Source organism: Sabethes cyaneus, chromosome 2 (genome assembly GCF_943734655.1).
Source record: "Sabethes cyaneus chromosome 2, idSabCyanKW18_F2, whole genome shotgun sequence".
NCBI classification, from domain to species: domain Eukaryota; kingdom Metazoa; phylum Arthropoda; class Insecta; order Diptera; family Culicidae; genus Sabethes; species Sabethes cyaneus.
This window is the reverse complement of record NC_071354.1, coordinates 243,060,911-243,085,528: the sequence shown is the minus strand read 5'-3', so window position 1 is coordinate 243,085,528 and position 24,618 is coordinate 243,060,911. Positions and strand designations below refer to the sequence as shown.

At 37.0% G+C, this 24,618-nt stretch overlaps 1 protein-coding gene across 6 annotated transcripts in view; it reads right to left on the bottom strand.

The window, feature by feature from the left end:
* Positions 1-24,618, bottom strand: part of LOC128737916 (serine/threonine-protein kinase N) — a 214,563-nt gene that overhangs the window by 116,260 nt on the left and 73,685 nt on the right. For 4 of the 6 annotated variants that reach the window (XM_053832685.1, XM_053832688.1, XM_053832691.1 and 1 more), the window contains exon 2: positions 23,686-24,482. The exons of 1 other annotated variant lie outside the window; for it this stretch is intronic. In XM_053832685.1, coding sequence (XP_053688660.1) covers positions 23,686-23,781 — 96 coding nt within the window. In that variant the 5' untranslated portion in view covers positions 23,782-24,482. Of the gene's footprint in view, positions 1-23,685; positions 24,502-24,618 lie in introns of all 6 variants that reach the window. One more of the 6 variants, XM_053832686.1, reaches the window with a different exon arrangement.

Below are 24,618 nucleotides of genomic sequence, written 5' to 3'. Positions count from 1 at the left end.
ACCAAGGGCAACCGACCGGTGTAGAACCAACTCGAAACGAAACCGAACGGATCGAAAAGGATGAGGATGACCTCAAGCCCACCAGGCCGAAGCCAAAGATGGGAAAAAGACGCACAACCGCATCGACCGCCACTGCCACGGTGTCCACACGGTCCGGTTGCGCATTCCTGCCTGTTACATACTACGTGTGTGCGAACCTCCTTCTCCTCGTCATTCTCGCAGAACGCGTGACTCCCACGCAAGGTGCGTCCACATTTGGCCCGACCGAAATGGAACGTTGTCCGCCGGGCCGCTCGCTCGTGCCTGTAAGTCGACATCGCCGTCTGCTGCTGCTGCTGCTACTACGGTTGGCAACGCCGAACCGGGTCGCACTACTAGAATGGCGATGTCGATGGCCAAACTGGAATTTCGATTTGCGCTGCCAGCAGCCTCGGCTTGGCTTGGCAGTGATTTGGTGTCGTAGGTTGCGGCGACGCGACGAGGGGAACAACCGGCATTCATTTCGATTTGATATGCAGAGGCGCGTCGGTGTCAGCCGTCGTTACTGACAGTGTGCAAATAGGGGATGTCGGGTCGAGGTTTCTCTTAGTGACGGCGGTATAATGTGGAAGGTCAAGCAAGCGAACCAATCTCTCCTTAAATAAGAGGATCCTATGTCTAGCTTAATGAAATATAGACCACTGTCAATCGCCGCTGGCGAACAAGCGCGGGTGTGGACGATGGCCATTGATTAAGGTTCAATAATTATACACAATCTGCTTTTTTTTCTCTCTCTCGGGACATGTTTGCCGATAGCGCGATGGCGATGGCGTTAAGCAATGTTACAATGACCGACTAATGAGAGAGAAAGACGCCTTTGGATCGGTTGGTGATCGGTTTTGGAAACCAGAATCTAATTAATGCAGTGTGTACAGCCCACGTATAATTGTTTTGTTTGGAACCTGACGATGCGCGGTTGAAGTGTTTGCTCGACACGGCTGACATTCCCATGGCGATAATGATGCTTGACTAGTAATAATTAATGGGGACTTAGTGTCGGTTCCTCGAGCATCGGGGATTTTTTCTAGCATCTGAAGCGTACGGAAAGATGAGAAAATTGAAACTCCAGCTAGCGGAACAAGGAATCCGTCACCAAATGGTGAGCAAATGTTAAAAAAACTAATTCTATGTGAAATAATATTTTTCCCAGCGTCACGCATTCGCTTACCGTTATCGATTATCCAACTATTGTACTGAATATTGTTCTACTGTCAGTAACAATGTTAGTTGTTATGGTCTAGGTGTGACTGGTGTTTTTTTAACTGTGTAAATCATTCATCTCTAAAAGGGGAAGGTGTAGTGTTTGTGTACCAAGTTAACAATAAAGAAAACAAAACCATTTGGAAGCTCACTTCTGCAGGCTGTTAAATTCGAAACTAAACACCGATTGATTTGCTCAAGACAAATTGAAGACAACCGTCGTATGCGGCGTCACATTTCCCCTACACCCTAATTCTAATTTTCCCTCGATTCATTGGTTACCCATTGGTACCCCGTAAGCTTTTCTAATTGATTTTTGATATAGTAATGGAGCTAGTTTTACGCTCAAATCGGCGTAAATTCAGAAATTTTCCTGAGAAAATCCGCGTAAATCCCAAAATTTGACTGATAGATTGTAATATTTCTGTGAAAAGGCCACATAAATTTTGAAATTGACGTAAAAACCAAAATGCTTGCGAAAATTTCAAAATGCTTGCGTAAAAATCCCAAAATTCGCAGAAACAGACCACCTAAATTCCGAATTTATGTGACAAAAATCGCGAGAATTCCAAAGGAAACGTAAAAGCCGCGTAAATTCCGAAATTCGCGTAAAGAATTGCGCAAATTACAAAATTTGCTTTAAAAGACCCCGTAATTCACGTAACAAAAATCGCGTAAAAACTGGAATTCTCGTAAAAATCCGTGTAAATTCCAAAATTTGCGTACAAAAATTGCGTCAATTCTGAAATACGCGTAAAAAATTTCGAAAATGTCGTGATAAAAACCGCGTAAATCACGAAATTCGCATATAAACTGCATAAATTCCAAAAATTTTGTAACAAAAACCTCGTATTTCCGAAATTTGTGCAAATAATTGTGTAAATTCCAAAATTTGTTTGAATAAAATCGACGTAAATTTCTAAAATTGCTTTAAGAGACCGCGTTAATTTAATAATTCGTATAAAAACACCGCGTAAAACCTTAAATTTACGTAAAAACCGAGTAAAATCCGAAATTCACGTAAAAATCTGGGAAAAACTCCAAAATTTTTGTGACAAAAAGCTCGAAAATAATAAAATTTAACACTCTGCAGAAGTGAGCTTCCAAATGGTTTTGTTTTCTTTATTGTTAACTTGGTACACAAACACTACACCATCCCCTTTTAGAGATGAATGATTTACAGTTAAAAAACACCAGTCACACCTAGACCATAACAACTAACATTGTTACTGACAGTAAAACAATATTCAGTACAATAGTTGGATCATCGATAACGGTAAGCGAATTCGTGACGCTGGTAAAAATAATATTTCACATAGAATTAGTTTTTTTTTAACATTTGCTCACCATTTGGTGACGCATTTGTCGTTCCGCTAGCTAGAGTTTCAATTTTCTCATCTTTCTGTACGCTTCGAAAAAACCGCGTGAATTTCGAAATTTACGTCATAAAATTTGAAAAAAATCGGCATAAATTTCAAAATTTGCATTAAAAAGACAGTGTAAAGTCCGAAATTTACGTGAAAAACTACCTTTAAGAGACTCGCGTAAATTTCAAAATTTACGTGAAAAATTCTGAAATTTGCGTACAAAAATCCATCTAATTTTGAAATTCGTGAAAAAAAATCCGAAAATTTTGTGGTAAAAAGGGATTAAATGAAAAATTCGCCGGAAAAATGCGTAAATTCTAAACCTTGCGTAACAAAAACCACGGAAATTCCGAAATTCGCGTAAATTTCAAAATTTAAACTACGAAATATGCGTGACAAAAACTGCGTACAGTGCAAAATTAATCACGTAAATTTTGGAAATTTGTGAAAAAATCCGCGTAAATTCCGAAATTTGGGTGACAAAACCGCGTGAATTCCGAAAATTTTCGTTTCGAAATCCGTGTAGACTTCGAAATTGGTGTGGCTAAAGCTGCGGGATTTCGACATTCGAGAAAAAAATCGAAATTTGCGTATAAATATCGCGTAAGTTCCGAAAAGTGCGAAACAAATTCCAAAATTTGGTCAAAACATTAAAGTTTCATTCCGAAATTCGCGTAAATTACCAAATTTTTGTGAAAATCCACGTAAATTTCGAAATTTGTGTCACAAAAACCTCGCAAATTCAAAAATTCGCGTAAAATTCCAAAATTTATGAAAAAATTAGAATAAATTTCAATATTTCCTTTAACCCTATATAAATTTCAATATTTCCTTTAACCAGGGTTGGTGATCCGCGAGAAAACTGTGAGTGGCATTCAACTTTTTCTCGGTATATGAAACGACATCGTCTATCAATGTATTGCTATATTCATCGTACGATGCTGCTCCGTGTGTGAGCACAATCGGCAATCCTGTGAGTTAATTCTCTCTGTATTGTATCCTAAACGTATACGCGCCATGGGGAATACGATTCACTCTCTCGTGATTCGCTCTGTGTGTAAATATCACGGAAAAGGATCGCCAGGCGATAATTTTCGCAGATGAGAAAGGATTGCGATCATTGGATGATTATCGTTCTTTTTTCGCTTGGAAAAAAATGTAAGATTTTTCGGTTATGGATATTTTTGTTGCAATTGTGTTGGCGAATGGAGGATATAGTGATGTCTGATATTGTTTTAATATAAATACAAGGCAGCAACTTGCTGTTCATTAAAATGTTTGCAAAAAATATTATGGCTGAATTAAACAGATGTTCAGCAAGGTTTGAAATTTAAGAACGAGGTAGCGCGTGGAAAGCAAAGATTTGAATGGCCCTGCACGTTTATAAAACCGCTTTGCGTACTCAGTTGCGTTGATACACTGTTATTCTGGTTATCTATATCACCACCTCTGTGGATTTGGGGCCATTATATAGTGGGATTTCACATTTGGCATAGTTCAATTTTGGCGTGCCTCGATTTTAGTACAACAAAATAATCCGTTTTGGCAACATAAAATATTTCACTTCAAAAAATATGCTTAAATAACAGTCAGTTTCCGCATACAAGCCTTAAATGACGAAAAATGAATGTTACGAACAGTAATATTTTTATTGCCGTAGGACTACGTCTTATCGCAGGTTGCAAAAAACTTACTTGCACCGGACGGATAACTCTTGGCGGACTTGCAATCGTTGATTAATAATATTTAGTCAATTTCTAACGCATCTACATTCAATATTTTCATATCCAAAAAGGGTCTCGATTTGGCACGGTTTCGATTTTGGAAACATAGGGGACTTGGATTTGTTGGATTCGATTAGAAAAACTTGTGAATTCGCATAAAAACCACGTAAATTTCGAAATTCGCGTTAAGAAACCTTATAATTTTCAAACCTAGGTACGTATAAAAAAGATGTTTTGAGCACATCCACGTAAATTCCGAAATTCGTGTAAAAACCGGATTTAATCCAGCTGGTGGTGAAAGGAACCTTTGCTATACCATCTTACATGTTATTTGATATGGAACTCGAAACATCTTGGGAACATAATTCAACTATTAGTTGACGCTTTACAATTTATTCCATATAACTTGGACTGACATTTAAATATAAAGAATGACAAAACCATTTATTTGGTAGTAAAATCATTAAAATCGATTTGGTTGTCCCAAAGTTATTTGAAAATTGATTTTTAGGAGAGGGCCTCAGAAAAAGCCAACCTAAACGCCAAACGAAAAAAATACAAATCTAAAATTGTTTTAAAAACCAAAAAGGTTTACTAAATTTGAACATGATTAAAGCACTTCTGAGTTTTGATAGATCCTTTTTACAATAAATTGCTGAGTATGTATAGGTAAGTTGTATTTAGTTACGTCCTTTTAAAGTTTTAAAGGGTAGATTGCTCATATAAAGTAAATAAAAATCATCAATTACACTTCCGCAATGAACATAAATCGCAGCCTGTATTGTAATTGTTTTGCGAAATATGAGAAGTTTCGAGCCGGATTAAGTTGCCGTCGAGGGAATGACTACTTTACGACCTAAACCGAATCTTTTCATCCGTGATCTCAAATCACACTAGAAATATTCAAAATTTTACAATTGTTATCTCTTCCTCTTTTGCATCCGCCAACGCGGTTCGATACAAATCCACCTGCAAAGTCAAATCACACGTTAAGATAGCAATTTCAAACCTAGTAAAATATTTTAAAATGAAGTCTATTATGTTAAAAGACGTAGTGCTACGTCAAAATTATCAAGCTCATTTTTATGTAATAACGGCCATCTTAGTGTTTACACAGCTGTGCTAGTGGTATACGGCTTCTATTTGCCAATATCAATTCAAAATTATGCGTAGGTACCCGCCGCTCGTGGATTCCTGTGTTTGCTGCTTGCGATAAAATTTTCTTCCGATCGCTGTACTGCATTATCGCCAAGTGATTCGATCGGAAGTTCAAGACTCATCACTCACTCGTATCGGGAAACGATAATTATCACCGATCCGTTCACTCGGAGAGAATCAAATATGACACACGCAAGCAGCGATACACACACAAAGGTTTATCGGCGATAGAGGTTCACGTGTTGTTCTTTCGCCTTATACTTTTGCGTCTTTGGTTCTCTTTTCGCAAGAAGATACAAGCATGTCGTGATCTGCATGTATTGAATCGGCAAATGAATGGGGAGTGAGTGAGTTTTGATACGATTCGAACCAACCTTGCCTTTAACCCCTAACCCTATATAAATTTTAATATTTCCTTTAACCCAATATTTCCTTTAACTAATTGATCAACCAAAAAATCAACGCAATCTGATCAACCGGGTACGGGTGTACCCACTTAGTAATTCCATGACAAGAAGTGCTCCGATTTTGCTCAAATTTTACATGTTTGTTCGTTATTTTGGTGCTTAGGGATCCCCCTTCTGACTTTCAAAAAATGGCGGTTCAAAAAATCATCACCATTATCATCCTCGAGACTTTTTTTTTTTAAATTCATAAATTATGATTCACTCGACCGATTTTAATAATTTTGATAGCAAATGAAAGATATGATGATGAGCTTTCAATAAAAATTGTAGCCCCAATTGTAGCTTTCTGTGAAAAATATTGGATTGAAACCCAAATTTTTACTTACTTTTTAAATCATTGAATTTTAATAATTTCATGATCCCAGCTTTTATATTTTTTCTGAAAATCTGATTTTTTTTTACATAACATATCCAAATTTTAGAAACGTATCTTTTTTAGTTTTGAAGATAATTTTTTTTAAATAGTCGCAATTATTTTTAGGATCACCCTAACTCACCCCAAGCGCAAAATAAAAAATTATGATACATATAAAATTTTAAGAAAAGGAACAAGTACACAACATTTGAACTAAATCGAAGCACTCTTTATCGTGGAATTGCTGAGTGGGTACATCTGTACCCGGTAGATCAAAATCGGGGTATTAGACTTTGACGGTCCATTCCTCAAAAAAAAATTTCAACGTCTTTCTAAATAAATGATTGAATTTGTTCAAATTCGTCTAAATAACAAGGAACAGGAGGCCTTAGACATTATTTCGAAAAGAACATGCCGAAATCGGAGTATGAAATATGAAAAGGATACAGGTGCACCCGGTTGATCAATTGAGGGTTAAAAGACAACGTAAATTTTATAACTCGTGTAAAAACCACATAAATTTCGAAATTTATGTGTAAAATTCACGTAAAAACTGTGTAAAATACGTGTAAAAATCCGCGTCAATTTCGAAATTTGCTTAAATTCCGAGACCCGCAATAAAAATATAAGCTGATTCCGAAAATTTTATGATTAAAACCGCGCTAACTCGAAAGTTCTTGTAAAAAACCGCAATTCCAAAACTTGCGTTTCAAAATACCGAAATTTGCGTCCCAAAACCACCGTAAATTCCAAAAGTTGAGCAACAAAAAGCTCAAAAATTTCCAAATTCACGTAAAAAGACTGCGTTAATTTCAAAATTTGTGACAAAACCACGTAAATTCCAAAATTAGTCTGACAGAAAAGACCCCGTAAATTGCGAAATTTGCGTAAAAACACCGCATAAATTCTGAAATTCGCGAGAAAGCGAGTAAATTCCGAAATTTTACGTTTACGTAAATTCATAAATTCGTGTAAAAACCACATAAATTCCGAAATCTTTGCGTCAAAAACGCGCAAAAACTAGGTAAATTATAATATTCGCATACGCACCATAACCCATATAACCCACCGACATTTCGAAATTCACCTAAAAACCGCGAAAATTCCGAAATTTACGTGGCAAAAACCGCATAAATTTTAAAACCCGCGTTAAAAGGCCGGGTAAATTCTAGAATTTGCGTGACGAAAACCGCGTAAATTCCTAAATTTGCTTTTGTTGCAAAACAAATTCCGAAATTTGCGTAAAAAACGCGTAAATTTCGTGTTAATTTAGTTTAATTTTATTCAAACTATGTCGTGGTTAAAAATTGAACGGACATTAAAATGAAACTATCATCTCGAATGGGTACAAATTTTGAGTATGATTTCCCCTAGTTTTGATTCTATTGTGTTTACGACGTTGCGACCATTGAAGAAGACTAAAATAAATTTTGGTTGAAAAGATTAATTTTTAAAGAATTCAGGTTTAGATAGTGCAATGGCGACGCATGTTTTTTTTATTTAACTTAACTCAAGGAAATAAACTCCTCTGACTTTTCATCCATTTCTCTGTACTTAACAAAACATGATCCATGTGTCTTCATTACATTATTGAAAAAAACTTCTTCACACAATTAAATTTCGATAAATTTAACAAAGCGTAATTAATAAGTCCCCAATTTCCGCCCATTATCATCAACCACCGGTAGCTAGCTAGCGTGCTCCACAATTTATATTCAGTTTTAATTCCTTTGTTTTCACTTGCTTGCCTGTCTTCACCCAAGTGCGGTTGCATTCCTGGGCGTGCCTTTGCACTTCAACGAGTCGATTGGCAAACAAAACTAACCGCATATGTGAGTGAGCAAGCATAAGTCAACAAACGAACACCGGCTGGTGGCTTCGACTTCTCACATTCCCAAAGACTACTACCGATTTTTTTTCCTACTTTTTGCAGCATATGTCTCTGATTCGCACCATAACAAAATAGCAAAATACTCAACTGGACGCGAACACCGTTTTTCACTGAGCAAAAAAAAAGCGAGACAAGACTTGGTTGAAATCGAATATCTTCTTAACAGGAGGGGTACAAAGTAACGGCACTCGGGCCGGAAGCGGACCGGATACGTAACTCGATCGAAACACGAGGCCAAGCCGGCGGTGGCCTATCCGGTTCAATCGGGTCGCGAAGGTGCACTGAAATCCTAAGCTCCTATCGTAACTTATCGTCGCCGACTTGGAGGGAGAGGAGGAGGAGAAGGAGGAGGTCGCAGGTCGGGTAGAAGACTATCATCATCGAACACATGTGCCACGGCGACGACGACGACGACGCTGTACTGCGTCAACATATTTCACGTATTACCGCAGACCGGTGTAGTTTTGGGTCATCTAATTATGTGACGAAAGGAAAGTTTTCTGAAGAAACGCCGATTTACGGTAGGAACAGCCAGTTCGAACGCCGAATACGAAATCCAATTATCGTAGGTATATTTTATCGATGGCAAACAGTGCAGTCCACATATCGGACAAAAGTCACACGGCAAGGCGGTCGCGGTAAATGAAGGTGGCAGGCTAGCTGAGTAAACGTATGCTATACTCGTGCACACATATATTTTTGCACCGTTTCGTACTTATCGGGAGGAACCCCATTGCATTGGTGCTAGGTTACAAATATTCGCCCCCCCCCCTTAGAAAAAAAAAAGAATTCACAATGAGCTTAAAGCAGATTACCAATCATTGGACGTGGGTTTTGTTTGTATGGCTTGTTATTTGTGTGACCGCAACAAACTGTCAGCTAACTTTATCCATTCGTCTTCGGTTTGGCGAACTGTAGAAAAACCATTTCGCCACCAAACCATTCCCCCACAGGACACAGGAGAGTGCATCTCGGCGTGTCCTCCCCGAAGATACCGTTCTTTTAATAACAATTTTTCAACCAACAACATAAATTGATGCAATAACTCATTCCGCAATTTATGACAGGCCGACTTCCCGACTTCGCGCCGGGCAATTGTTGTTCGAGCAGACTCTTACTTTCGTTCACGCCGCCGCCCTAAATCACACGGCTCGTAAGGCAAGCCAATCATAATAAAAATATTGCTTTCCTTCGTCCCGCTACTCGACTTGGAGGCGCGCGCGGAGGCCTCGCCCAAGAAGGAAACCTCGAATCAACATGCTAAATACGGGGCCGATGGAAAAGAGCTTCGAGACCCACGATTTGCTCTCTATTCACAGCATCGACAACGGTCTGGCCGGGCTGGGGTGCTTGCACAAGTTAAGCTTGCATGCACACTCGCACATGCAGGGCGCGCGCGATAGCAGTAGAAAATAATTGATGCCTAGGCGAGTACGAAAATTAAATATAGATCATACATCTGGATGGCGCGACGACTTTCACCGCATGAAAAATCGATTTCCTGATTTGTTTCCAGCCGAAGTTGTCGTAAATTTGCGCGGAAAGCATTAGTGCGATCCTATTTCCCCCTCCGGTAAGATGTAACTTTCAGTTTCACGGTGTAAGAAGAAAAAACTAAAGGAAATTTGGTTCCTGTCCGTCTCCTACAGTCAGTCACGTATCGGTCAAATGAGGGCTGCCTGCCTGCCAGTGGGTATAAGTGGCAGAAAGAAGCTTAGAGACCTAACAACTAACACAACATGCGAAATCTAATTCCTCCGGGGTCGACGCACTGCGGACCGAACGTGGTCGATGCTCGTGAGAAGGACGTGCCGCATGTGGCTTCTGCGTAGGACAATTACGACGTCGACGATCAGGCATATGTAGAATTGGATGCAAAAGAGGCATGGATTTCCTTTTTACAAGCGTGGAAAAGTTCCGTCTGTGGGAAGTAGCTGAAATTGATTTTTGAAAGTTGCTCAAATCTGTGGAGAAAATCATTTACATTTACCAGAAGTTTACATAGGAAAAATTATAGGAAAATGTTTCCACCAAATACAGATTTTAAATTTAACTTTGAAAGACAGCTGACGATTGAATCAATTGATATACAGATGCTTTAAAATTCTTCTTAATTTGGAATTTTCCAACTAACAAGGCTTGCTGAGATCAAAACATTTCATTAGAACAAAAAGAATAGTGATCCCAAATTACTACGCTGCGGGATGACAAATAGATTCTAAAATCTTTCAGAATGCTGCTTCAATCCGCACGAAAACCATTTATTTCATTCACTCTAATATATAAGGACAAAAGCCACTTCTGTCGTAAACATAAGGTATTAATTCAAACACGATAACTCACACTTTCCAGCCATTTTTGTCATCTTTGCTCCCAGATTTCATCTCATCTCATTTATCATTTTCAGCTCAATTATGTGTATGTTTTGCCTTGCACCATATCGTAAAAACAGCCTACGTCCCCTGGGAACGGTAAATTGCAGCCTTCATAATGACGTCGTAAGATGGTAAAATTCTTTAAAATTCAACTCAATTGAGAGAAGTATGCGGCCTACCGTTATCAACTTTTAAATACAGGTAACCATAACTCCCGGGTATTTGGACCATTTCTGCTGGAATTTAATACTATGTCCGATTAAGATTAAGAGCGATCTAATGTTTGAATCCCGTTAACAATGCAGCCGTTAAATGTTAATCAACCCGTTGGCAGTGTTGTTTAAAAGATGGAGTTGTGTTGATCCAACGTAGTCGTACGCGATTGTTATTAAAATTGTCAACAAATCTTATTGCGTACCGTTATCCGGGGATGCTCGCAATACTTTTGAACTTTGATTTAGCATTAGTTTCGCAGTGCACCGTTTAGCTCCAAGTGCCAGTAACCAAAAAAATGTATTGTGGTATGTACTTTTGCATTATGGTTATGAGGAAAAATAGCAACTAAGCTCATCGTCGATCGTAACCACTCAACATTATTCTTATATTTGCCTGAAGGGAATTTTGCCAGTCCACAGATGGGTGCAATTCAATTTACAGCTTTACTGGTGGGACAATTCTGAACATAATCTCCTACTGCCCAACACCGCAATTTGGTGGATTGGGAATATTTCTCTATAGGGTAGTTGATCCAGTAGTTGTGGTAGTACCAATAGTTGCGCTACTATTCATTATTAATGCATATTTTCGTCACAGTAGCATTTTAGATAAAACAATAAAACATTCATTTTATAAAACAGGCTTTTAGAAGTATTGGTAGTTAGACTACACCATTTAAAATTAAAGCATTATTTGCTAAAATCCAATTTTCCAAAATCTAACGCGCAGTTGGAGCGCACAACTATAGGCGCTCATCTATAGTTTTGCTACGATGTTTTTTCACTTAGCAACCTAGCAATGTATATGGAATAACACAATTAAAGGAACATCAAACTTAATTAAGGAAACATTAGCGCAACTGTTGGTACAATATAATTGAATCGGAAAATTCATTTTTTCTTTATAAAGCTTCTCGTACAACGAAAGCAATTGTCTTGCCTTGTGACAAATACCTTGTATTTGATAAATTTATATCCCACAAGCATTAATTGAAGCATATACCTCAATAAACAAGCAAAATGAGGGTATATTGTGCTTAGTGGCGCAACTAATGGATCATCTACCCTAAATATTCGTATGAATTACTGATGCTTCTTTTTCAAATATTGATTAGGTGACCCGGTAAACTTTGTACTGCCACAAATTGAACTGAATGTTACAAATTGTAAATTTTAGAAGAACTGAGAGAGCTTCAGCTGTTTAGAAAAAGGAGTGTACTCAAGGTATAAGTCAGGTTTTGCAATTTTTCGAGGAACTCAGCGTTCGGTGTGATCGATTAAACGATCGAAATTTATTGTCCACACGTTATCCTACACGTTGCATGTCAATGTCAATTTCCCACACCTAAGTCCTTGAATCCTTGACAATGGTGGTAGTTTTGACAAAAACGTCACAAAATATTTGTGATGGCCTAATTAGAAAATCAGATTATCAGAAAACTGTTGTTGTTTCGGGCGGGCGGCCTTCGAATTCTTTCTCGTTGTCGATGCATTAAACTCACGAAGATTTCACAGTCTCGCGAGCGTAATTTAGTGATACTATACTGTTCTTTATACTGATGAACAAACAATGCTTAATAATTTTAGTTACTAATACATTGAGTTTATAAAAAAATAGTCAGGTATTCTAACATGTCTCGATGGCATTATAAGACAACACGTTGTGTCCGGGCAGGAATAAGTAACTGATTTACCGGGACAGACGAAGCAGTTTACGATATCTATAGCATATACCCGATTGAAATAATCGAATATCCAAATTAGTCGGTGCTAAGAGACTTTGCGGGCGTTTTAAAGAAACCACATGGAAACTGCGCGTAGCTTTCGACAGATTACATTATCCAAGATGGATTCTACTACTTCTACTACCAACAATTCCTTTCCCGAAATACTTGTAAAGATTTAGAGGATTCCCTAACAACAGTAGCAACAAATATTGGACTAACATTTCATCCCATTCCCCTCTGAACCCGCGTTGGGACGTGACCGGCACCAGTATTGAACAGCATGGGGGGACCAGATAAGGTTGCACAATGAGGAATAGAGTGCTGTTCCAAGCAGGAACCGCAACGGGGTCACTTTTTCTACACATTTACCAGCATGCAATACCATGTCAGACTCATAACCAATACCATCGCTCTGTACTGTTTCACCTGTACCGACAGGCCCAATCTCTTGATGATAAGCAAACATTTTCGTGCGTCAGCTGACCATTCATACAAAATGTCGTGTTGAAATGACATCCATTTGCCGTTTTTTGCTTATAGTTGTAGTTGGAATAGTATGGAGAAGCGGGAGAGAATAAGGTGTATTAAAGATCTTCTTATTTAAAACCGTGTTGTTTGGGGGAAAGCTGTATGTTTGGTTTATGTAAGCAACAGCAAAAGAGAATATCAAAAAATGTCTCCAAGACTAGTGACATTTCCTCCCCGATACCGAAAAGTGTACGACACATAGAAAAAAAGATGTTTTCGTTGTTCTTGCAATTCTTTTCGGTACTTGTGTACCAGTAACATGTCGCAAGACTGACAGCAAGAAGCGATAGTACATGTCTTTCGTTCCTAAAATTAAAAAAGAAGAAAACTTATCCAATTTAATTCTACTATGTACGTGTACACATAGTAGAATTAAATTGGATACATTTTCTTCTTTTTTAATTTTAGGTTTCGTATTCTACTAAGACCTACGAAGACATACTCTTGCACATTGAGTCCCCTGTTCCCGGTGCCGGTGGGGTTGTTAAAGAACACTGTTTTCATCGCACTGCCGTCCGACATTCTTCGACGTACCCGATTCACTATAACCTACCGATTTTCGTCTGATGTAATCTGGACCGCAGACTACGCGTCGTAGTTGGGACGCGTAGAGGGGCGCACAGTGGGACGGCTTCAAAAATAGTTAGACATGAGTAATAGCATCGAAACCTTAAGACATTATGCTAGTTGCTTCAGAAAAGTTTCTTCATTCAAAAAGCACTTTCTAGTGGTGAAAAAATATTCGGACATTGGGGTGTCCCTATTCAGATACAACAAATATTTTCTCTATTTTAAGTCAGAAATGATTGCTACCTACAGAAAAGTTGTGGCTAAACTATTTTTGAGAAACTTTGTTGAATACTGAAGACTTCTATCTCTTACAGAAAAGAAGTTATAGAGCCAAACTCTTAGGGACACTCTTCAAAACAGTTTTTTTGATCTAGCTCTTTAATAACGCTTTATATGATTTTCAAATGTTCTAAGAAATTATTATTCACATTAAACTGTACATTTTCGTCGAAGACAGTAGAGCTCTATCTTTTTCCCTTTAGCAGCTATCACTGGTTTTTTAATTTTTACATGTAACCTTTAAAGCAAAGCATGCAATCTTTAAAGAAAATGTGTAATTTAATGGGATTAATAATTTCTTAGAGCATTTAAAAAGCATACGAAGCGATATTAAAAAGCTAGATCGAAAAAACTGTTTTTTTTTTCAAAATTCAAGACATAAGACCTTGCAATATCGAAGACTTCTACTAAAAATTAAATTTTAACCCTCAATTGGTCAACCGAAAGCTCAATGAACCGGGCACTGCACACAGGTCCAGAACCTTTTTTGGTGTGCATTAGCTTTGAGCGGGAAAACTTGGTTTTAGGTTTATGGAACCTTTGGTAGAGTTTCTTAAAATTAAAAGTTCTATCGTCCAGCGGAACTCAAATTTTGATTAATCCCCCTAAAAGTGCAATAAAAAATTTATTTTTCTTTAGTTTCAATATGACACATTGATGTGTTATGCAAAGTTTTACAGCATATTATTACAAGAAATTTTGCTGAAGATAGTAACCTTCTATCTCTTCAGCACAGATAGAAAAATCCTATTTCTCATAAATAATCAGTAAAATCAGTTTTTCTATTTTGGCTGTTTTTGTAGATGTTGTATGACTTTTTCTTGTTTTACAAAGTTGTGCAAATTGTAAAAATACACAACATTTGCTGAATACAGTATACCTCTATCTTTGCTTGTTTAGGAACTATAGAACTTTTACTATAAAAATACCCTAATGTTGACCCCGAATAATTCGCAAGAAGGCATCATTTTATTCAAAAACTCTCCCCAGAGAATCAGAATAGTTTCAAGCAGGCTGAAAAGTATTATAAATGAGTCATTCCATGCCAAATGATCGAGAAAAAGCTCAAACGTGTAATCGTCCTTCACGGATTTGAACCAAATTTTGCCAGATTGTTTGTTTTCGGTCAGAAAGTAAAAATCTAAAACTTGGTACGGATCGAACATTTCCTCGATTAATGGGAGTGCCTCTATTTTTAAGGAAAATACCCGATTTTGTCAAAACCTCTTTTTTTTCTTTTGCTTATATCTCCGGAAATATTAAGTTTAGAAAGACACTATTTTCACATTTTAAAAGAAAATCATCCAAGGAATTCGGAAAAGATATTATTTTTGAGCACCAGTGCTGCCAAACATTTTTAAACTCAATTTGAAAACTAAATTTACGTTTTACCTTTGTTATACTATAACAAAGGTTTAAAAATTGGTCGAAAAACACGAAATTGATCCGAGGCCCGGAGGGCCAAGTCACATATACCAATCGATAGGGTTCGACGATTTGAGCAATGTCTGTGTGTGTGTGTGTGTGTGTGTGTGTATGTATGTAATGATTTTTTCTATCGCCTGTTTCTCAGAGATGGCTGAACCGAATCGTTCGCTATTACTTTTATTTGAAAGGTATTATTGTCTAGTAGATCACTATTGAGTTGCTTCGTGACACGACGTTTCGTTTAAAAGTTATAAGCAAAAATGTGAAAAATACGTGACACGGGTTTCTCTAGAACTACATGACCGATTTTAACGATCTTAGTATCAAATGAAAGCCCCTATTAAAGCTAAATTATTCAGGAATTTTTAATTGAAAACAAACAAGTAGTTTAAAAGTTATGCTTAAAAAACCTGTTTTGACAAGGTAATAATTATCGCCTGTTTCTTAGAGATGGCCAAACCGATTGATGCGCTGTTGGTCTCTTTTGAAAGGTAATATATCCTAATAGATCACTATTGAATGATTTTTTGATTGGACGTTTAATTTGAAAGTTATGAGCAACCGTATACACCACACTAAAATTAAAAATAATTTATAATGATTTTAACCAAGATAATTTACCTAATTTCAATTATTTTAATATCAAACGAGAGGTTTTGACACTACGAATATATATGCAAAATTTTATAAGAATTGGTTGTACCGGTCAAAAGATATTAACCCTCGAACACTCGCGCCTACTTTTGTAACACAATTACTCGTGCGCACTATAACCCCAAACCAAAGAAAACGTGCGCACTACAGGTTTGACTGGGAAAACTTGGTTTTAGGTTTATCGAACCTTAAGAATAGTTTCTTGAAATTAAAAGCTCTATCGTCTGGTGGAATCTAAATTTTGATTAATCCCCCTAAAAGTGAAATAAAAAAAAATTCTTCAGTATCAATATAACACATTGATGTGTTCTGCAAAGTTTTAGAACATATTATTACAAGAAATTTTGCTAGAGACAGTAACCTTCCATCTCTGCAGCTAAGATAGAAAAATCTTATTTATTGTATATGAATTTGTAAACTCAGTTTTTATATTTTTGCTCTTTTTGTAATTGTTGTATGACTTTTTCTTGTATTACAAAGTTATACAACTGATAAAAATACACAGCTTTGCTGAATATAGTATACCTGTATGTTTGCTTGTTTAGGAACTGTAGAACATTGATTATAAAAAATACCTTAATTTTGACTACAAATTTCTCGACTACCAGCAGACGGATATATTTTCAACATTTTACATTGGCTAGTTTTGCTGCATACAGACACCATTTTTCCATATGAAGAAACGAGAGAAAATTCCACTTGGGGTCAATTGCGGTACACCTCGCATGCTGATTGTTTCGTTTCTGTGATGGCGGTTTATGTTGATCTATTTTCCCAACAATTTAAATTATTAATGCATTGAATAATTATGACATTTTGCTCAGAATAAGTTTATTGAAGAATATACGTTAGTTAATCAACGATTTGTAACTTTATAACAATATGGCGTTGAAAAACCTACACGTGTTGTACAAAATACAACAGCGTGAGTAACTGAAGGTTAATAAAAATTGATGAAAATTATTCAAGAAAACTCTATTGATGTGAATCAAATAGAATGGCATTACAGGACCTTTACTAGGCAATGTATATGTTAAAGAATAAGATTTTCACATACAAGTTACTTTTATTTCCACTTACTCAAATTAATAACAACTTACTTATCCTTACTCAGCAATTTTATGAAAAAAGGATCTATCAAAATTTAAAAGTATTTCTATTTTGTTCAAAATTTGTAAACTTATTCAATTTTCATAAATTTTTTTTTTTTTTTTTTTTTTTTGAGTGGTTTTATTTCATAAATTTTATGTAAACCAACGCATTACGCAACGTTAACCAATAGATGAATTATGTTCCGAAAACGTGTCGATTTCTATCTCAAATAACAAGTAAGACCGTATAACAAAGGTTCCTTTCACCACTAGGTGGATTAAATCGGGTTTTTCTCTTAATAAAGACAATTTTATCTCAAAAATTTCAACTTCATCGTGTTCCGCAGATTTTTTTACATTAGAATCACTCATCGCTCCGAGGTATTCTGTGCCGAACCCGAGATACAGCGTTTTAAAGCAAGCAATTCCCCATTTTTAATGTAAAACTAAGAGCAAAATAATTTTTTTTGTAGCAGTAATACTCTACACAATGTAAAAATACTTTGGCATATTGGAAAAGCATTTATACAGTACTAGAGACCCGCCGCGCGTAGCTACGCCATTCTAAAAAAGGGGTACATGCATAATCCTGAAGATTTGATTAATTGCAATCTTGCAACCAAGAGCTTTCTTTTTGACAACCCATGATATTGCTAAATCATGCCGCAAATTTCTAATCCAACGCATCAGCATTTGTGACTCGAGCAGCAAGTCCAACTAACGATTTGGGTTTTATTACCAATCCTTAAAATGGTAATGTTGGCCAAATCGTAATAAAATATCAGTGCAGTTCGATTGAAATCAGTTGAAAACTGGTCAGAAACCATAAACTAAATGTAATCTCAACATTATTTTCTTTATATTTTCATTTCAACAATGTATTTTCTCTTCAATTCTGTTTTTAAAATAAGTATTATATGATCTTACTTTTATTTAATTTGACCCATTATCTAGGCTTCACCGATTTATTCTTAACAATTTTGTTCCAAATTTATCTAATATTTTAGTATGGACGGCAACACTTGCGAGTTCGATTACTTTTTGAATATTGTAAAAATTTTTTTTATTATTTTATTTTATTTGTATGGGAGCCCCTTCTAGAGGGGGAGAGGTCTCAAACAACCATAGAAAAAAATCCTGTCTCTCGAAACCCCCACATGGCAAATTTGGTTCCATTTGCTTGATTAATAGTCAAGTTATGAGGAAATTTAGGCTTTATTTGTATGGGAGCCCCCCCTCTTAGAGGAAGAAGGGTTCTCAATCTACCATAGAAAAAATTTCTGCCTCCAAAAACCTTCACATGCCAAATTTGGTTCCATTTGCTTGATTAATTCCCGAGTTATAAAGAAATTTGTGTTTCATTTGTATGGGAGCCCCCCCTTCTAGAGGGGGAGGGGTGTCAAACAACCAAAGAAAAAAAAATCTGGTTTCTTGAAACCCTGCTTGCCAAATTTGGTTCCATTTGCTTGATTAATAGTCAAGTTATAAGGAAATTTTTGTTTTATTTGTATGGAAGCCCCCCCTCTTAAAGGAAGGAGAGATCTTAATTTACCATAGAAAAAATATCTGCCTTCGAAAACCTTTACACGCCAAATTTGGTTCCATTTGCTTGATTAGTTCCCGAGTTATGAAGAAATTTGTGTTCCATTTGTATGGGAGCCCCCCTTCTAGAGGGGGGAGGGATCTCAAACCATGCTAACAACATTCCTCACTGCCAAGTTTCATCAAAATCCGTCGAGCGGTTTGCGAGTCTATACCGGACACACGAACAGCATTTCATTTTTATATTTATAGAAGATATAAAAAGGTTTTTCTTAACAGTGTTGCCAACTTTTCAGTTTCCCGCATGATTAGTTACATTAAGTAAGTGAATATTAGTCTCCTAGCAACAATAAACGCAATGAACAAGGAAGGTAAGAGCTTATGTCTATTGGCGAGATGAAAAACAGTTTACAAAGCTATGAGCAAACAACTAACGTGTATTTTACGCCTTTTTGAATTAACATTTCCTTATCTAGTGCTATAAACCAAACGAAAATCTGAAAAGCTAGCAACACTGTTAAGAAAAACTTTGAGATACATTGTATAAATGCTTTTCCGATATGGCAAAGTAGTTTTACATTGCGTAGAGAATCACCGCTTAAAAAAAGTTATTTTGCTTATAGTTTTACATAAAAAAATGAGGTATTGCTTGATTTAAAACGCTGTATCTCGGGTTCGGCAAAGAATACCACAGGGCGATAAATGATTCTTATGTAAAAAACCCGATTTAATCCACCTAGTGGTGAAAGGAACCTTTGTTATACGGTCTTACTTGCTATTTGAGATAGAAATCGACACGTCTTCGGAACATAATTCATCTATTGGTTAACGTTACGTAGTTCGTTGGTTTTCATAAAATTGTTGGAAATTGAATAAGTGTTCACAATTTGAACAAAATAGCAGCACTTATAAATTTTGATAGATCCTTTTTTCAAGAAATTACTGAGTAAGGGTAAGTTGGTTGTTACTAATTTGAGTAAGTGCAAGTAAAAGCAAGTTGTAAGAGGAAATATTATTATTTAACATATACATTGCCTAGTATAGGTCTAGTTTGTAGGTTTTAGAACTATGCATAAATTCCTGTAATGCCATTCTTTTTGATTGACATTAATAAAGTTTTCTTAAATAAATTTCATCAATTTTTATTAACCTTCGGTTACTCACGCTGTTGCGTTTTGTACAACACGTGTAGGTTTTTGAATGCCATATTGTTATAAAGTTACAAATCGCTGTTTAACTAACGTATATTCTTCAATTAACTTGTTATGAGGAAAATGTCATAATTATTCAATGCATTAATGCTTTAAATTGTTGGGAAAATAGATCAGCATAAACTGACATCACAGAAACGAAGCAATCAGCATGTGAAGTGTACCGCAATTGATCCCAACTGGAATTTTCTCTCGTTTCTTCTTATGGAAAAATGGTGCCTGTATGCAGCAAAACTATCAGCAAATGTAAAATGTTTAAAATTTATCTGTTGGTAGTCGAGTAATTTGGAGTCAAAATTAAGGTATTTTTTATAATAAAAGTTCTACAGTACCTAAACAAACAAACATAGAGGTACACTATATTCAGCAAAGTTGTGTATTTTTACTATTTGTACAATTTTATAATACATGAAGTCATGAAGTCATACAACAATTACAAAAAGAGCTAAAATATAAAATACTGATTTTACAAATTCATAAACAATAAATAAGATTTTCTATCTTCGCTGAATAGATAGAAGGTTACTGTGTTCAACAAAATTTCTAGTAATAATATGTTCTAAAACTTTGCAGAACACATCAATGTGTTATATTGAAACTGAAGAAAAATATTTTTTTTATTTCACTTTTAGGGGGATTAATCAAAATTTAAATTGCACCAGATGATAGAACTTTCAATTTCAAGAAATTCTTCCGAAGGTTTCATAAACCTAAAACCAAGTTTTCTCAGTCAAAACTCTAGTGCGCATGTCTTTTTGGCTTTGGGCCATTGTGCGCGCGAGTAACCGTATTACAAAAGTTGGCGCGAGTGTTGGAGGGTTAATATCTTTTGATCGGCAAAACCGATTCTTCTGAAATTTTGCAGATATATTTGCAGCATTAAAATCTCTAATTTGATGCCAAAATAATTCAAACTAGATAAACTATCTTAGCTGAAATCGTTATAAATTATTGTAAATTTTAATGTGTTGTTTTCAATTGCTCATAACTTTCAAATTAAACGTCCAATCAAAAAACAAATCAATAGTGATCTATTAGGCTATGTTACCTTTCAAATGAGACTAAAAGCGCCTGAATCGGTTTAGCCATCTCTAAGAAACAGGCGATAATTATTACCTTGTCAAAACAGGTTTTTCAAGCATAACTTTTAAACTACTCGTTTGTTTTCAATAAAATTTATCCGAAAAATTTAGCCTTAACAAGAGCTTTAATTCGATACTAAGATCGTTGAAATCGGTCGATTGGTTCCGGAGAAAATCGTGTCACGTAATTTTCACATTTTTGCTTATAACTTTCAAACGAAAAGTCGGACCATGAAACAATTCAATAGTGATGTACTAGGCAATAATACCTTTCAAACAAAAGTAATAGCGAACAAATCCGTTCAGCCATCTTCGAGAAACAGGCGATAGAAAAGTTGCGCCCCGCACATACATACACACATACACACACACACACACACACACAGACATTGCTCAGTTCGTCGAACCCTGTCGATTGGTATATGTGGCTCGGCCCTCCGGGCCTCGGATCAATTTCGTGTTTTTCGAACAATTCCTAAACCTTTGTTATAGTATAACAAAGGTAAAAAATCTGCAAAACACGATGAAGTTAGAATTTTTGTGATCAAATTGTCTTCATTAAGAGAAAAATGAAAATTTAGTTTTCAAATTCAGTTTAAAAATATTTGGCAGCACTGGTGCTTAAAAGTAATATCCTTTAAAAATGTGAAAATAGTGTCTTTCTAAACCTAATCCTTCCGGAGATATAAGCAAAAGAAAATAAGAGGTTTTGACAAAAAAGGGTATTTTCCTTAAAAATGGAGGTGCTCCCATTAATCGAGAGAATGTCCAAATCGGCACCAAATTTTCGATTTTGCTTTCTGACCGAAAACGAACAATCTGGCGAAATTTGGTTCAAATTCGTGAAGGTCGATTACACGGGGCTCGGACACTTCGCGTGGAATCACCCAAATAATGTTTAAAAGCACAAAGGTTAAGCAAAATTTACAGGCTGACAAAACCGGGATAAAAAGCTGATAAAATCGGGATCGCAAAAAATTAAAAAATCTGAAAATCAGAAACATCAGAAAATCTTCAAATCAGAAAATCAGGATTTCAGAAAACGAGAGAATCTGAAAATTAAAAAATCTAAAAATCAATAAATTAGAATTTCAAAAATCAAGAAAATCAAAATTAGAAAACCAGAAAATCTAAAAATCTAAAACTTGAAAATCATAGCATATGAACATTGGAAAACCAGTAAAACTGATTAACAAACAACATAAATTTACTGGTATCGATAGATACCATATGGAGATTAAAGTGGCGAAGGTAAAAGAAAATAGAACAGGAAATAGTAATCAATTTATAAAAAAAAAACATGTTTCTTGATTGTTTCTGCTTCTGCTGGAAGTCTGAATTAGAACCTTCTTCTGCAAATGTATAATAACAACTATCATCACATTGCATGGAATCAGCAAACCCTCAAGTAGGTATCTACTTTTCAAATCACATTTGGATCTAAATTAGTTTTCGTATCTCACGTTCGTAATGCATGGGAATGAAAGAGAACAATAACATGCTCCCGGTTCCGGGGTTCGCGAACTAGAAGAGATAGAAACGCTTGCCAGGACGATGATCGATAAAACATCGGCGAAATGGGTTTTCCAAAAAAAAACAAAACAAAGTAAAAAAACGAAACACTATCATGGCAATTTGCAAGCTCTCGGAGGAAACATTTTCTGGGCCACAACGACCACGTGTCGGTGTTACGGTGCAGCCTTCTAACGCTAATTGTCAGTATCGGGGTCGTCGCTCCGTTTTTTTTTGCGCGGTACGATTGCGCCATCCATGAAAATGATGGAGGACTAAGTGCAGTGGCTCGGTAGGTAATCGATTATGATCGAATCGCTTCTATTTTTATATCATATCATGCAGATATGTATACCTACAGTGAGCCACAGCGCGTGTGAATGAATGCAAGGGCGAAACACACACCGGTCATGAACTGCATAACAAATAGCGCGCTTCACAATTGCTTACAACAAGAGGCCACGACCACCACCGCCGGCCGCAGGAGAGGGTCGAACCGCTACGAGTACGCGCTACAATTGCAATTCATTTATCCTCGTAACTCTTCTGGAGCTTTACCGTGTATGAAAACAGCTTACCCCCCCTGCGCCCTGAAACGGACTGAATGCGGCTTCTTTAGTCGAAATATGAAATTATGTCAGAAGCTCTGGCACTGCACGGCACCACACCACCACCGACCGGACCGGTACGACGGTGCAGCTAGATGCCGGTAGATGAATCGGACTGGTGTTGGGTAAAGTGTGGAATTGGCACGCGGGAAATATGTATAAGGGAGCAATTGCCGAGGCAAAACAATAACAGCATAACAGTAGCGAAAACCTGCAATAATACTAACTGAAACAAACGAAAGCAATGAATGGTGGCAATAACAGGGCCCTACCGTTTATGCTAGTCGGACACGAATACAGATAGTAGAGTAGACTAGAGTAGATATTTATGTAAGAACCGAAAAGCCACAGCTATTATGCAGGAGGTGGCGCAGGCACAGCGTTGCTGCTGTGGGAAAACTTGCAATCGGAGGTGCTAAGTTCATTATGAGGACCCCGAAGAAAGGCGGTTGGTTGATATTGCACACGGCAAAAGGCGCTAATTTGTGAAACTGCAGTGCATGTGAGGCTAGCCTTTCCGCTTGTGTTAATTTAAACTTTATGCCATCGGTTGCGGTAATTATTTGCAATGAAATAAAGCTAAACTTTTATTAAGGAAACTAATATAAAAAAATACTTTTCCTTTATGAGGAAAAAAATTACTGTTTAAAAAATATACCTACAGTGAACAGATATCCTTTCAGCTTCGCCGTCAAATCCTTCAGCAGCACCATTTTGCTCGATTTGAAACTGTAATCGTTGGGATCGTTAATGCTCATGGCTTTTCGGGCTTTCTGCACGATACGATGTCCTCCAATTTGCGAAACACTGACTGACTGGCCGGCCTTCAGAACTTCCTGCTGCTAATAAATTTTCGCTGCTGTGCCACCCAGTAGTTTCGGTGCGAAAGAATTGCTCATTTTGCGTTCACTCACAAACACACTCTTTTGTCCCACTGGAAAGATGGCTTAATTCGTTCGCGTACTGCTCGCCGGATTATACCACAATTACCACGACGATGTTTCTCTTCTTTTTCAGCACAACAAAACAAGAACATTTTCGGGGTCACTTTAGCGCACTGGCAGTTGTTGCCTTAAGCAGCAGCAGCAGCAGCAGGGCACCGCACTCGGGATGAAAACCGGGAGTGATAATTCGCACATTAGCAGATTGCTTTTCTTTGCCCACCAACCACTCAAGTAATCTCCCCCTTTTATGCCGGTTATCAAAACAACTCACTTTCCTCCATAAACAACGCACTCTCGATCGATTATTACCTCTGCGTTCGCTCGCTCGCTCGCTCGCTCGTTCGCCCGCTCACTCGCCCACTCGCGCTGTTTTGGGGGGGAATTCCGCACAGCCCTCCGACAGTGAATCAACCCGCCACGGATTGCAAAATAAATCGCACACCACAGTTTTTTTTTCTCTTCTAAGCTTCTCACTTACTTTGCTACGTGCCAATTCTTCACATGGGTTGTTGCCACTGTGTATAATTATAAAACCTGACGGTTAGAGAGTGTTGCAGAGTAATGCTACGTAATTACAGTTTGATTTTTTTCTGTGTTCCATTCGCGTGTATCGTCGTTTGTGAATTGAACACCAGCCATCCATCGGGGGGC